We start from the raw sequence: 16,028 nt of genomic DNA, 5'->3' as shown, positions 1-16,028 counted from the left end.
AAGCATTGAACCTGAGATTGATCTTGGGGACCCTCCAATACACTCAAATAACTTTTGAAGATTAGTTAATAGTATTGGATCAGTGTTAATTTATTGGGTTCAATAACTACACTATGGTTATGTAAGATTTAACACTGGAGGAGGCTGAGGGAAGTTATATGGAAACTACTATTTTTTTGCAACTTTCTGAAAGTCTAAAGTTATTTCTTTTTAAAAAAAAAAAAGTAAGTTTATTTATTTTGAGAGGGAAAAGACAGAATCCCAAGCAGACTCCACACTTTCAGCACAGAGCCTGATGCAGGGCTTAAACTCACCAACCATGAGATCATGACCTGAGCTGATATCAAGTGTTGGATGCTTAACCAATTGAGCCACCCAGGCACGCTTAAAGTTATTTCAAAATAAAAGTTAAAACACAAAGAATAGGGAAAGATGAGATGATAATTGTTAAAGCTGGGTGTTAAGTACATATGGATTCGTTATATTGTTTTATATGGGTTTGAAATTTTTCAAAATAAAAAAATTTTAGCTAGAGAATTGAATAGTTTGGTGCAACAAATTAAAATAATCACATCATGGGGCACCTGGGTGGCTTAGTCAATTAAGTGTCAGACTCTTGATTTCAGCTCAGGTTATGATCTCACAGTTTGTGAGTTCAAGTCCTCCCTAGAGCACTGCTTCAAGGCCCAAGTTGGGCCCATCTATGCTGACAGCACAGAGCCTGCTTGGGATTCCGATCTCTCTCTCTCTCTCTCTCTCTCTCTCTCTCTCTCTCGCTGCCCCTCTCCAGCTTGCTGTGCGTGTGCTCTCTCTCTCTTTGTCAAAATAAATTTTAAAACTTTAAAAAATAAAATAAAATAATCACATCCAAAACATTTAGAGCAGGGTCAGCTCCAAGGTTGATGAAGAAACTTTTTAAACATGGAATTTATCAAATCTTAAAAGAACATTGAGTTTAATCTCAAAACAATCAAGATGTGGAAACTATGGCCAAGAAAAAATAAGTAACTGCCCATCATAAGAGGCAGCCCAGGGGCACCTGGGTGGCTTAAGTCAGTTAAGCATCCACCTCTTGATTTCGGGTCATGATCTCACTGTTTGTGTCGGCACAGAGCCTGCTTGAGATTCTCTCTCTCCCTCTTTCTGCCCCTCCCCACTCTCAAAAATAAATAAATCAACATTAAAAAAAAAAAAAAAAAAAGAGCCAGCACAAGTTCTTGGCAGAGGCCAGTTTGGGACCCAGAACTTTCACCTCCAAATAGTAGGGTCAAGGCCACCTTCCCTGGAGCCACTACCTTGTGTAAAGCCACTGCTAACAGCAACAGGGAATCCAGCGTCCAGGCCTCCCAGTCCCAGCAGGATCTGCTGAGTAACATCTCAAAGCTTGGGGTCAGTCTCTTCCTCAAGACACAAGCTTGACACTACCTCGAGTACATGGTGGGGAGGGATGAGACCCCTCAAAGAGAAGATACCGCACACCACAGGGGGGGAAGCCAAGATCCAGAAGAAGAGGGCACCTGTCCAGAGTCACTACACCTCAGAAGTCCTGCCAGAACAGGTACTTGGGTCTCTTGACTTCTTTCCCAACCTTGTGAAAATATAAAGAGCCAGCAAAGCTGGTCCAAATTCCAGTTCTGCATCCTACTTACTATGCAAACCTGGTCAAATGACAACACCTCTCTGGGCTTGTCTCCACTTCTGCAAAATGAAAAGAGTCATCTCACTTTCCAGGGTTGTCTATGCAGTGGAAGTGAGGGAACCTGTAAACATCCCACCCCACTCACAGAGACCTGGCTCCACTCTGGGTCCCACCACAAGCAGTGCCCCATGCTCCAAAAATATTCGTTCAGGGAATGATGGTCAGAGGTGTATGAATACTAATGAATACTAATATTAATGCTAAGCATAAGAGAAGCCAAATTTTAGGGCAGAAACGTAGGGAAAGAGAAAAATCATTCACCTTGCAGAGCTACCCTTTCACATAAGGACCACCTGTGGGGAGCTCCTTGGATATTAACAACTATGCTCCTGAAGCACATAGGATAAAGGTCCATCAGGAAAGATCAGGAAAGGCTGCAGAAAGACCAGGATCACCTTGGGAACCCAGCTGGGTACACAGATTTTTTGGTATAAGTAGTCCCAGAAGAATCCCCAGCTTTGAGGTTGCAGGGCTGGATCTCAGGTCAAAGTGTACAACTGTGTACAAATAGGGTGGACACACACACACACACACACACACCCATTTCCACCTTAAAAAAAACCAAAAACGTCAAAGCTCCAAAGTCCTTCACTAAGTTTGGCTGTGCCTTTGGGGTAGAGAATCTGGATGGCTTCTGTCAACTTTTGTTCATTCATTCACCTACCAAATATTTGTTGAGCACCTACCCTGGGCTAGACCTGGTCTGGGTCCCTGGGGCTGGGACTGTATTGGTGACCAAGAACAACACAGTGCTTGCTTTCATTAGTGATTTACACAAAAACCAATAGCTAAAGACAAAATACCCACCACTGTAGTGGGTGTACCAAGGGTGTGGTGTCTTTTTCTAACACCAACATGTGGTTTTTCCACACCAACAACCAATCCTCCAACACAATTGTGTGTTCGACAATTCAGTTCAATTCTGACACCAACTCCTGGGGTTAGTGTAGGCCCCACAGGTTTAAGGATCAGTCCCACAAGACTGCTCCCATGTCAGACAACAAGTGCAAATCCCAGGGGCCACCTGTACTTTTGACCTGCTGGCTATAAATTCAGGGGTTCCCACAACCCCCCACCCCGGGTTCAGTAATTTGCTAGAATGACTCACAGAACTCAGGGAAGCACTTTACTTATGGTTATTGGTTGGTTATAAAGGATGCAACTTGGGAACAGCCTATTGGAAGGGATGCAGAGGACGAGGTCTTGGAAGGGAGGCAGCACAGAGCTTTCTGGGCCACCTCCCAACACCTCCGTGTCCACCAACTCTCCCCAAACCATGTTGCTTAGGGATTTTTACCAAGGTTTCATTACACAGGCATAATCGATTGGGTCATTGGCCACTGGCGATTAGCTCAATCTGCATCCTCTCCCCTCCCTGGAGTTTGGGTGGGGAGGGTGTGCTGGGGAGGACTAAAAATTCCAATGCTGTAATTTTAAGATTTGCTCTTTCCAGCAACCAGGCCCCACCCTGAAGCTGCCTATGGGCCCCCATCCATAGACACAAAAGACAGTCCTTATCACTCAGGAGACTGCAAGGGTTTGGGGGGCTCTGTGCCAGGAACTGGGGACAAAGACCGAATATATACATATATCACAAAGACCCAAAACTTGGAGCTAAGAAAGCAGGTCCAGGAACTTCTAATCCAGACCAGGGTGACTTCCTAAAACAGTGTGGTGAGATGAAAAGATAAAGAGGAGCCAGACAGGTAGTGCTGGAGAGGCCTGGGGAACAGCGGGAGCAGGAGGAGAGGGCGATAAAGCTTTAAGTTCAAAAAAGTTATAAACTCATTAGAAGTGACTGTGTGCATCCCATGTAGGTTTTCCTGCTCATTCCTACTGTGATTACTGTCTCCCCAACAGCCCCCTAGTCCCAAATTTTCACAAGGTCAGGGGACGGGTACAGGTTTGTTTTGTTTTGTTTTTGCTTCCTGCCGTGCTCCAGTGCTTAGATCACTGTGGGCACTTAAAAAGATGTATAGATAACAAATCAACTCAATGCTTCTGGTACAACCCAAGCGCTCACACGCCTGCCCATGGAATATCTCACCAGCAGACTGCCAGCGAATCAGAAGTTCCACCATTCAACATCACTCCTGGAAATTAAGAAATTCTCTCCTGGGGAACCAAGAAAACAGTAATAGTCTCAAGTTACAAATCCTGGTGCTTCACAGTTTACCAAGAGCTTTCCTTTATACCCCGTGAATTATAGACGAGGGAAGGGAAGCTCAGAGAGGTGAAGTAACTCAGAGTCAAATCTTCAGGATTTGAACCCAGGCCTCTGGACTCCAGCGGAGGGCGGTGGTGTTTCCTTGCACAGAATGCAAATCTCTGCATGTTCCTGGGAACTGGCTCTGAGACATAGGGCCAGGCAGGTGGAGAGAGGAAGAGGAAGATGAGGCTCAGCGGCTGATGCTCCATGGAGAAATCCTCCTGGACAGCTCTGGCTCTGGCACAGCATGGTCACACCCACTTGAAGACAGAGGGGCAGGGGAAAAACTTGAGCTTGGCAACAGTGAACCAGGGGCAACTGAGAGTGGACATTCTGCCAAGTGTTGCCTTCAGTGTTTCCTGTTCCAGCTCATCCTAGGGGAGGAGAAAGGGGCTGGGCCACCCATAGGAAACCTAGGCCTTTCGCTAGAGAGGCCAGGTCAAGCCTGAAGGACAGACACAGGACACAGGTGAGCTGGGCCGAGAGACAGGGGAGGGACTGGGAGCCTGAGTACTGGGGACTAAGGACTGTCCCACCTGAGTAATGACCCTTCCCGCACTCCTAATGACTCTGAGCACTGCTTTCATTTCATTTCTACCCCTATTTCCTAGACCCTGCCTGTAGGCCAGGCCCTAGGATGCTAGGGTAATGCGACAATGGCCCCTGCCCCCTTGGACTTGACCCTATAATAGGGAAGGCAGCAATAAACAAGAACATAAGTGAGTAAATTACCTTGTATGTTAGAAGAAAAAGTAGAGCAGGGAGAGGAGGCATGGGATTTTAAAGAGGGCAGTCAGGTGGGCCCCACTGAGAAGGTGATATTGAGCAAAGACTTGAAGGATGTAATGAGAGAGCCAAGAGGACATTTGTGGAAAGAGTGTTCCAGAAGAAGAGTTCCAGGCAGAGGATACAGCCTGGCAGAGGCTGGTTTTGGGGAGGCCTGGGCTGTTCAAGCACAGCGAAGAGACAGCAGCCGTTAGAGTGTAGAGCAGGAAGACAGGAGACCATTGAGGCAACCTTGCAGGGGTTCTGTGGGGGCAGATGATAGGGGCTCCTTGAACCCTCCAGGCCCCCTGTCAGACCCCCCATGGCCCTGCCATCTACTCAGGAGTTTTGATTTGGAAGCCTGCATACGAATCCCATTTGCCGTATGTGCTGCGTGACCTTACAGGGTCTCCTTCCTTCCCTTCCTGACCTCTCTGTAAAATGGTAAAAACAATACCTTATCTGTAGGGTTGTGGTGAAGAAGAAAGGGAATCAAAATAGTGGCTGCCTGCAGGAAAGAGTTACAGCAAGTCACATGAGAGCTAAGCTCATGGGATCCAAGGAAAAGCAGAAGTGGTCACCCAGGCACTCCCTGCCTTGGAAGGGGGACATTCGAGTAAATAAGCCATATTGTCTACTCTAATAGCCCCCAGGGGACAGCAAAGGGGCACTCAGTTCTTCCAGGGGTGCTGCTGTCACCAGGAAGACTTCTTAGAGGAAGGGTCCTTAGAGGCTGGGTCTCACCAGGAACACCAGGGGGAGGATGCCTGGGTGGCTCAGTCCGTTAAGCCACCAACTTTGGCTCAGGTCATGATCTCAGGGTTCAGTTTGTGAGTTTGAGGCCCCCATTGGGCTCTGTGCTCACAGCTCAGAGCCTGGAGCCTGATTCAGATTCTTTATCTCGCTCTCTCTCTGCCCTCCCCTGTTCACACTCTGTCTCTCTCTCAAAACTAAATAAACATTAAAAATTATTTAAAAAACAAAATAGTCCTTTAAAAAAAAAAAAACACTGGGGGAAATAGCAGAGGCACAGGGCAGGAGGAGAGGGGTAGTCCCCACCCAGGTGTGGAGGTAAGCTGAAACAGGACAAAGGGCAGTGCAGGGAGCATGGACTCTCTTCTACAAGCAGTGGACACTAAGGGACAAATTCCAAGCAGCAGAGGGAAACAACGTGACTACAGTTTAAGAGCTCAGCCTGGCAGCCAGGAGAACAGACAGTCAAGACACTGAGGCCAGGTGAGAGGTGATAGCGGCCTGGGGGATAGACATGGGGATGGAACAAATGGATTTGAGATACCTAAGAAGCAGAATGGACCATATCCGGTGGTTGTCTTACAGTGGGGTGAGAGGAGCTTCTGAGAGTCTGAGGGTTTGCTGCAAAGAATACAGGTTCAGCCTGGCTGTGGGGGACGCACAGGGTCCCAGGGGGAACACTTCCCAGGTCAGAGGCAAGCTTCCTCCCCTCAAAGCTCACAGAAATGGGCCAAATGAGCCCAAGACTTATACGACCACAGGTCCCTCCCTACAGTGAGTCCCCTTGGCAGGGCCATAGCACAGATAGAGCATGTGCTCTGTGGTCAGACCCTGTCCAACTCTTGGCCACCTCCCACTGTGTGGCTAGAGGCCACACGCTCAAGCTCACCAAAATATTTTTTACGTGTGTGAAGTTAACTGACTTTTTGTGAGAACTCCCCCAGGCAATTCTTGTGAACACACATTGCAGTGGATAGAGCATGAGCTCTGTGATCAGATCTTGCCCAAATCTCGACAAACAGGTACTGAACTACCATTTACTGAGCAATTATTGCATGCAATTCCAGCCAAGTGCTCGCAGGCAGCACGGTAGGGTACGGTGGCACTCAAATACTTAAGGGGGGTTAGTTCCCTATGCTGAGCAGCCCCTGACGGACACTAAGCTCTGGACACTTCCTGTGTTCCCCCTGGGACCCCTGTGCATCCCCCACAGCCAGGCTGAACCTGTATTCTTCGCAGCAAACCCTGCACACATTCTTAGCAACCCCCCCACCCCCCACGGCCTCCACAACCACCAAGGCTCAGAGCAGCGAGGCCAGAAGTATCTCTCCTCAGGCACCAAGCAGATCCCAGCTAGGATGGGCAGCCCAGTGCATCGAGTGTCCCTGGGGGATACCTGGAGCAGGCAAGTGCACCCCGACATAGAGTGTGAGAGGAACATACAGTCTTTCAACGTGGAACGGCTCACCAACATCCTTGATGGCGGAGCCGAGAACACTGCACTCCGGAGGAAAGTTGGTAAGAAGAGGCTGGGATGCTTTTCTTGGAAGAAGAGCCCTTCGCTAGCAGTCCCAACTTCAAATAACAAATTTGATCTCAAAATCTCACCGTTAGAGATTCATTCCTTTGGGCTCTAAAGACGTCTTAAACCTGTTCGTATTCCCTGAGCCCACCTGAAGGATAGAAGAGTCCTAGGCAGCAGAAGACCTGGGTGCTGGTCCTTATTCTGCCACTGCATAGCTTTGTAATCTTGGGCAAGTCACTTTCCCTCCTCGGGTGCTTGGTCATTGTGTCTGTAAAATGATAGTAATGTCTGACTTCCTTTCCACGTCCATGAGGCAAGCGGGTGGGAAGATCTGAAGGTGCCAGGAACCTCACCCAGATCTCTAAGCCTTCTGTTCTTTGTTTTTTGGAAGAGAGCATCATCCACAGTGATCCAAAATGCAGCCTGAAGGATAATTATTTCATGACCCAGAATGAATGTTATGAGGCCGCCGTTCAGAGGAAATTCCACATCCAGACAATAGCAAAGTGCCTGGGCTGGTCGGAAAACAGTCCTGAATTATTTTACGTTTACAGGTACTCACTCCCAGGGTAGCCCCACCAGAGAGGAATCTACCTGGGATCACCTGGAAGCCCTTAACCCCATGAGTGATTTTCCCCTACTTTAAAGGCAGTGGCTGTCGGGAAAGCAGGATGGCAGGTGCCCCTTCCCTCCTGCATGCTGCCAGGCTGATGGTACCGGGTCCCTGTCTCCAAGGCACTACTCAACCACTGCATCTCTCCCCAACAGAGCCGTTTCTGGAGAAGTGGCCTTAAATATACACAGCCTTTTCCTGAAAGCCCTCAGGAGCCTGGGCTCAGAGGAGCAGATTGCCAAATGGGCCCCACTCTGCAATAATTTACAGATTATCACAACATACGCCCAGACAGAACTGGGACACGGTGAGCCAGGGCTCCTGACGCTGTGTACAGGTTGTGCAAGGTTCCGGAGAGCCCATTCACATCTCAGTGGTCAGACATTGTACAGATTTCATGTGAAAACATTCCAGCGGGTGGCAGGCAAGGGTCTTGAAGGAGGAGGTACCTTTTTCTAATTTACACAAACAGGTTGTATGAGCTAGCAATGGGCAAGTCATTCCTTCTGGAAATGTCAGCGACCATCCCTTGTCATGGGCTGGCCTTGTGTCCCCCTCACAGCCCACAGGTGAAAGAGGAGAGATGCCTGAGGGTACAGCAGGAAGCTCCCCCCACCCCAGACTAGGCGGGTGCCTGGCAGTTCCAGGCCCACCAGGACACTCCTCCCCAGGTGAGATGCCTACCCTGGCCCCATGTCTAACTCCCCTCCTTGATTCCAAGGGACATATCTTCAGGGCCTGGAGACTGAAGCCACCTATGATGCAGCCACCCAGGAGTTTGTGATACACAGCCCCACGATGACTGCCACCAAATGGTGGCCTGGGGACCGTGAGTATCCATCGCCCCCCCCCCGCCAGCCCTATCTGTCCCCAGTGAGAACAAAGTTGGACAGCAGAATAGCACTGGCTCTGATTCCAGTGCACCTTGGATTGACGCCCTGGTCTAGACTAGTGACCTTGAGCAAATCAATTCACTTTCTTGAACTTCAGGGTCTCACTTTAAACAGGTGGGATGTGAATAATTTCATCAGCGAGCAGCTGAGAGGCCTCCAAGGGAACTTTGAAGTAGCTGAGGAAACCAACTCAACTGTGGGGAATGAGGGCCAAGGCCTCTCTCACAAGCATGCTGCCCCCACACAGACGCCACGCATGCGCACGCACACACACACACACACACACACACACACACACACACACATACACACACACATCACAGAACCACAGCCTAGTCCCAGGCACTCTCCACAACCCCAGGTCCTCTCATCGCCCAGGTTAATGATTAGGCTTCCATTCGATCACACAGTTAGAAAAACATCGCTCCCTGCCGCTGCTCCAGACACGGAGGAAGGCAGGCTCAGAGCCGGGTCACTGGCACCACACTGCCCCCGGTGGCCACCAGGTGGCGACCACACCTTGCTTCCCTGAAGCTCTGATTTCCTGAGAGGGGGCACCACCAAAGCCCTCTTCCCCAGATGTGACAACACACCTCCGATGGCACTTCCAGACCCATTTGATGAACACTTACATGGGGAAGAAAACACAATGAATATGAGGAATACAACTAAACACAAAGAGACAGGCGAGAGATCAGCAGAGAGGGAGAAAGATTGAGACAGAGAGAATTCCGAGAAATAAGGGAGCTACAGGAGAGCGCAATGAGAGAGAGGGAGGGAATGGATGTCAGATGTCTGATGTCAGAGCCACAGAAAAAAAGAAACCACATTTGCAATCAGGCTAGGTTGAAATCCCAATTCTGCCCCCTCCTGGCCAGTGACCTTGAGCACATCACTCTCCTCTCTGAGCTTCAGTTTCCTGACCTGGAAAATGGGGCTCATCGGTAATACCTGCCCTGCAAGAACTGGAAAGCATCAGCACAGGGTCCGGCACCACCTGGATATTGAGAAATGGCAATTATCTGTATTCATTATTATTAGGTGGATGATAGATTCATTTATAGACTTTTGAGGACAGAAAAAACAAACAGCTTGCTCATTCCACAGTGCCTTTTGCAAAACACTGCTGGATTTATCTGGCTCTTTGGGGGGCAGTTCCCCCTCTCTGGGATCAGTGACTTTTTGAGGCCACAAAGGCGCCCATCGGCTGGGATGGGGAGAGGGAAACAGAGCACACCTCTCCCTGTGGTAAGGGACCAGTTTTCTCACCACGGATCCTGACATGCGCACTCCTGCAGCTCTGATGTATAGACCCTATCTCCCAGATTCCCAAGAAAATGACTCAATATCTCCAGCAGCCTCCTTGAGCCTCCCGACCCTGTGTACTGTGCCTGTGTACTGTGGGGTGGTTGCTCCACAAACCTGACACTTAGAACCCCTGAACCTCCAGCCACCGAATGGCTGTCATAAAGCCCTCCAACCCAGTGCACTCTAGAGCCAGACAATCCCATTAAAGTGCTCTGGACTGTTCCAGTCACTTCCAAGGAGGAGTCAGGGTGAGTCAAGGGATATCCTGAAAAAGCATTGCTTTGCTACCCTAGATGCTATCTCTTCCTCTTCCTGGCCCCACAAAGCCAAGCCAGCCCTCAAGCTTCTGAGCACACCGCTCCCTTTGCCTTGCCCTCCCTGCCCTGTGTGCCCTCCTCCCCTGGAAAATACCCCTTACCCTTCAGGCTCCTTGTGCATCCTCCTCTGACCCACACCATTTGTGAAGGCAGATCAAACAAACCCTATCCTGGCCTCATAGAGTGCCCTGCCCTGCCCCATGCCACCACACTGGTCCTCCTAACCCATTACAGACTGGACCCACATCCAGGCTCCTGATGAGGAGAGTCAGCCTGCCTGCTCTGTACACCAAGTCCTCCTACACCAGAGATCATGCTGGGCCTCTCGTGTTTCTGCCCTCAGTGGGACGGTCAGCCACCCACGCCTTGGTCCAGGCCCAGCTGATCTGCTCAGGAGCCCGGCAGGGAATGCACGCCTTTATTGTGCCCATCCGGAGCCTTGAGGACCACACCCCACTGCCAGGTAAGCCCATGTGACTCCCAGGACCCCTGCCAGGACGGCCTCCCTGTCCTAAGGCCCCAGAGGTCATGGGAGAAGCTAGAACATGTCTCCCTTGGTCAGGGAGGAGTCCGGTTGGACAGCCCTCATGCTAACTGGCTGGGTGAACTTAAGCAAGAATCAGCACCCAATCTGACCTCAGCCTGGTCCCCTGCAAAACAGGTATAAAACCCCAATGTCACAGGCTGCCGTGAGGCTCAGAGGAACTGGAACGTGTGTGTGGTACCCCACACAAAGTACTTGGCTGATAGATGTTCCCGTCTCCATCTCCTTCTAGGAATCACTGTTGGAGACATCGGGCCCAAGATGGGCTTTGACTATACAGACCATGGCTTCTTGCGACTGGACCATGTGCGGATCCCCAGAGACAACATGCTGAGTCGCTTTACACAGGTGGGGGTCCTGGAGATGCTGCAAACTTATGCTGCCTGGAGAGGGGATGGTGGCCCCCTGCAGATTGCTGCTGTCTCTGGGTCCTCCCCCATAGGGCAGAGAAGCAGACCCCACCTCAGAGAGGCTCTGGTATCCCACAGATCTGTGTAAAAACCCAGTTTAGAAGCAGTGTGATATTGGGCAAGTCACTTGGCCTACCTGAGCCTCAGAGTTACCACGGGTAAATGGGAAGGTAGAGCAGTCATGGGGTAGGGTGGCAAAGCAATGTGAGAAGAGGGAAGGGCTGAGAGTGAAAGCGTATTTACCTGCAGTGAGGCCTAGACACAGCCAATCACAGACCGGACACTGGCCAGGTGTTAGAGGAAGTTCTGGATGTCCCCATCTTGCCAGGCATTACCTTTAAGCTGTGGATGTGGGGGAGGTCCTAGGTGTCCAAGGTGAGGAGCTGTGAACCAAGGCACTTAGGGCAGTGGCTGTTTCGCAAAAAGCACGGGTGTGTTTAACAATCAGCGTGGCCACACCAGCACGCTCTGGCTGGTAGTCGGCCATCTGTCCCAGGTGAGCGGTTTGAGGACTGTGGTGCCTGCAGGGCATGAAGCCCATAGTTATGGGTATAGGACAGTCTGGGGAGTCTTGGCTCAGACTCAACACCTGCCTTTGGCCCACCAGGTCTTGCCAGATGGCACCTACCTCAAGCTCGGAAAATTGCAGATCAACTACCTTTCCATGGTGATAACACGGGTGAATCTGCTCTGGGGCGAGGTACTACCCATTCTGCAGAAGGCCTGTGTCATCGCCATTCGCTACTCGGTCATCCGCCGGCAGTCCCGCCTCCGGCCCAGGCAAGATGCACCCACAGGCTGACCACTACAGACAGAACTAGCTCTGATTCCCACAGCACCTGCCCCCTGCTGCCACCCCTCTGCCAGAGTGGGGTGCTGGGAATACACATCACCCCCGTAACACACACGCAACACCTGCCCAGACCTAGCCCATCTGGCCATGTCTGTAGGGTCTCTGTTGGCTCCCTCTAACCCCTGGCTGATTGGCTGCCCATCCTGTGTCTGTCAGTGTCTGACCCCATGGGGTTTCTGTGAGATCATTTGTCTTTGGCCTGGACCATCAGATCTAACTCAGTCTGTCTGTCCAAGTCCAACTGGGTCCTACCCGGCTATGACCAGCTGAATGTGTCTGGGTCAGCCGCTTGCCAAACTGCAGGTGACTGTGGCTCCTGAGTTTGTTCTGTCAGGATGTGAGTGATTGTGTCTGGAAAAGCCCAACTGTCATACCAGACAGTATACGGCTGAAGTCGGTTCTGTCTGGCTGGAACTGTCAGCATCCTGTGGTATGTCCAAGTCTGGATCCATTTTGTTGTATGTGACTGTGTCAAGCTAATCCTCCCTCTGCCCTATGGGACCAAATAGCCAACTACTCTCTGTTTTTTAACATGTGTATGTGTACCCATGCATATGCATGCCTGTGGAAATGCACACAATTGCCAGATTCAGCAAAAGAAAATACAGGACTGCCTGTAAACGGCAAATAATTTTGCTGTAAACAGAAAATAATATACAACCACTATGTCCCACATGGGGACATGCACCCAGGATGTGGCAACATGGAGCTGAGCATATGGTGCCCCAGTGAGCATGGCAGGGGAGGTACAGCCATAACTGATTCAACTAGTGGTGCTGAGGGATGGGCTTCAACCTGCCAGTTCTTGTCCCAACTCTGCCAAGTGACCCTGGGCAAGTCCTTTGCCCTCTCTGGGCCTCATTTTTTTCACCTGTAATGTGAAGATGAGAGAACTTCCAGCCCAAGAACCTGGCGATGTTTCATGCCATGGACTGAAGGATCCAGCAGTCTAAGCAAAATGCACTGCAGGTCAGATGCCAGGCAGACCTGGGTGGACCACAGCTAGGCCACTTGCCAGCTGTGGGAGCTTATGCTAGTCACCCCACCTCTTTGTCCCTCAACTTCCTCACCTACGACACAGGGTGACAAGAGCAATCTTTCAGGGCAGTGCTAAGAGTAAAAAGCAACAAAGCATGCCAGGCCTGTAGCCCAGGACCCTTTCCTCTGGCAAACCCAGGGTCCCTGTGCTGGCCCGGGCTTCAGATTCCTGGGGTTAGGGAGTCTTCTCTGGAGGACAGGGGTGCCAGGGAAAGGTGCTGCTGCCGTCCCATCCAGACTTCAGTTTTCTGGGTTGCAGAAGTGTCCCAAGTATGGTTATAATAGTATGTGTCTAAGTGAGGGGTTGCTGACCTGGGTTCCTCCCAGAGAGCCATGGGAGGCTCCTCACATTCATGCTTTCTTTTAATCCACAAAATAGTTATTCCAGGCCCCTTCATGCTGGATACAGTCTTGGGCACTGAAGACACAGCAACAGACAAGGCAAATACAGTCCCTACCTTAGGATTCCATCAGACCCAAGTTCACATCCTCAGAGTTACTGATTAGGCTCGATGTACCTCCCAGCACATACAATGTGTACCTGGACTTTGAAAGGTCAAGTTTCAAATCATCAGGGGTACAAGACCACAACGCTTTACTTGAAATCCTTGGGACCAAATATGTTGGAATTCATAACTTTCAGATTTTAGCAGGATAATATGGTGCATATGCTGTAATTTTGTAAACTTCCCCCATAAGGGGCAACATCCATAAGCAAACATGTCAATATTTCTGCAGAGAATTTTGTGGATATTCATGTTAGATAGAATTTTAAGATCATTAATAACTTCATGTTAGTTCAGGTCAAGTTTTGCAGTGAGTTATAAAAAACTATCAGGTTTTTAAAATTTATTTGAGAGAGCAAAAGCGAGCGAGGGAGAGAGGCAGGGAGGGAGTAGGAGAGAGAAAACCTCAAGCAGGCTCTGCACTGTCAGCCACATGTGGGGCTTGAACCATGAGATCATGACCTGAGCTGAAATCAAGAATCAGATGTTTAACCAACAGGTGCCCCCCCACAAAAGCTATCAGTTTTTAAGTATTTTATGGGACTGGGGATATGGGAAGTGGGGAGGTGGCATGTAGCAATCTTCTAAACCTTCTTCTTTTCTTCCACTCAGTGACCCAGAGGCAAAAGTCCTGGACCACCAGACACAGCAGCAGAAACTCTTTCCTCAGCTGGCCACAGTCTATGCATTCCATTTCCTGACAAAAAACCTCTTGGAATTCTTCCACAGCTCCTATGATGCCATTCTGAACAGAGACTTCAGCGTCCTGCCTGAGGTACCTGCTGTCTGCTGGGGGTGGAGGGGTGGGGTGCAGGAGCTGGGAAATGGCTGAAATTGTTCTCATCACTGGGATGCAGCCACAGCCCTGTTCCCACAGGCTCCTTCTACTATCTCCTCTCAGCCTTCCAACATCCCAGGGCACCCAGGGTGAACTGTACCTTGACATATAAATCCACCTACATCTGGCCTCCAGAAAGCTCCAAAAATGTTAGAGGGAATAATCACACATAATACATACAACACAGGAGCACAATCCCTGGTGTGTATTTGAAATCTAAAAAGCCCCCCAAAATTACAGTCATTGAGAACACATTTGGTGGCACAATTTGACCTGAATTGATCTGATTTATCCCACTGGACGTATATACATTTTGCAGCAGAAATATTAATGAGTTTGATCACTAAGGCTGCCCCAGACTCTTCTGAGTATTATATATAATCTACCTTAAATGCCCTGCTTTAGCTTTCTAAAATTCAAAAAACATTGATTCCAAAATACATCCGGCCCCAAGGGTCTCAGATAAAGGACCAAGGACTTAGATATACTGTAACATTTAGTCCACCAGACCCTGGGCTTCATAAGCATAGCTTCATTAATTCTCAATTGTAGAGCAGGCAGCATTTTATATTCCCATTTTACAGATTAGGAAAGTGAAGCACAGAGAGGTTAAGGAACATAACCTTCCTCCCAAGGACTTAAAAGTCTGAAAGATAGGTTAAAGGCTTTCAAGAACCAAAAGCTCAAACCAGGTCTGCAGCCTGGAAGCTCCTCGTACAACCCAGGCCAGTGGGCTGGTGGTGGACCTCCACTCTCACAGGACAGCTCTCCAACAACCCCACTTGACCAGCAAAATCTGCAACTCCTGGATGATGGTGAGCCCAGTCCTGGAAGCACCCTCTTCCAGGGATCCTGGAGACACTGGCCTGGACAGTTTTCCTTTGTCTTTACTACAGCTACATTGCGTCATTGTGTGATCTTGGGCAAGTCACATAACATCTCTGAGTCTCAGCCTTCTCAGTCATAAAGTTGAGAGCTGAGGAAACAATCTTATGTCACGGGGTTGTCATGGACATATAGCAGGTTGTATGAGCGGTAAGCATGGTTGTTACCGGAGGGCCCCCTTACTTGCCCTGACCCCCTGTTCTCACAGCTTCATGCACTGAGCTCAGGAATCAAGGCCATGGTGTCAGACTTGTGCAGCTGGGGGACTGAGCTGTGCCGCAAAGCCTGCGGTGGCCATGGCTACTCGAAGCTGAGTGGCCTGCCCTCACTGGTCGCCAGAGTGACAGCCGCCTGCACCTATGAGGGTGACAACACTGTGCTCTACCTGCAGATGGCCAGGTAAGGCCCCTGCGTGGGTTGAAGCGGCAGCCGATGTCCATGGTGGGAACGGATGCTGGGCAGGGCCATGCGGAGACCACCCAACCAACCCACACAGTCTGGATCCCGCCCATCCTGAGCTTTAGGAAGGCTGGAGAAGAGTGCAGCTTTCCCTTGCTTCACATTCTTCGGTGGCTCCCCACTGCTAGTGGGAAAATGCTACACTGCCCGCCCCCATCCCCACTCCCCCCACCTCCCTTCCCCAGCTGGCCAAGTTTCCTCTTTCCCAGCACGGGCTTCACGAAGGCTCCCTTCCCTCCCCCGAATACTCTGGCCTGGCCTGCTGGGCCTGCTGCTGTAAGCGGCTCATTCTGCGGGGCGCTGCTTAGATGCCCACCCTGGCCCTCCCACTCAACACCATCCGAGTGTCTCTTCTCGGTGAGCCAGATCTCCTGGGGCCTTGCCCACCAACTGTCCTCAGGATTAGCACAGGG

The 16,028-nt window shown here is 50.2% G+C and overlaps 1 protein-coding gene across 1 annotated transcript in view; it reads left to right on the top strand.

Annotated features, from left to right (window-relative positions):
• Positions 1-4,352: 4,352 nt before the first annotated feature.
• The window catches only part of ACOX2 (acyl-CoA oxidase 2), a 30,123-nt gene continuing 18,447 nt past the window's right edge, over positions 4,353-16,028 (top strand). Inside the window, exons 1-10 of the mRNA XM_042929816.1 lie at positions 4,353-4,377; positions 6,762-6,944; positions 7,343-7,505; positions 7,720-7,871; positions 8,286-8,393; positions 10,426-10,545; positions 10,859-10,974; positions 11,644-11,816; positions 14,046-14,208; positions 15,365-15,555. Of these exons, the coding sequence (XP_042785750.1) occupies positions 6,785-6,944; positions 7,343-7,505; positions 7,720-7,871; positions 8,286-8,393; positions 10,426-10,545; positions 10,859-10,974; positions 11,644-11,816; positions 14,046-14,208; positions 15,365-15,555 (1,346 nt within the window). The 5' untranslated portion in view covers positions 4,353-4,377; positions 6,762-6,784. The remainder of the gene's footprint in view (positions 4,378-6,761; positions 6,945-7,342; positions 7,506-7,719; positions 7,872-8,285; positions 8,394-10,425; positions 10,546-10,858; positions 10,975-11,643; positions 11,817-14,045; positions 14,209-15,364; positions 15,556-16,028) is intronic.

Source organism: Panthera leo, chromosome A2, assembly GCF_018350215.1.
Source record: "Panthera leo isolate Ple1 chromosome A2, P.leo_Ple1_pat1.1, whole genome shotgun sequence".
NCBI classification, from domain to species: domain Eukaryota; kingdom Metazoa; phylum Chordata; class Mammalia; order Carnivora; family Felidae; genus Panthera; species Panthera leo.
The sequence above is the reverse complement of the archived record's forward strand: the minus strand, read 5'-3'. Positions and strand labels throughout refer to the sequence as shown.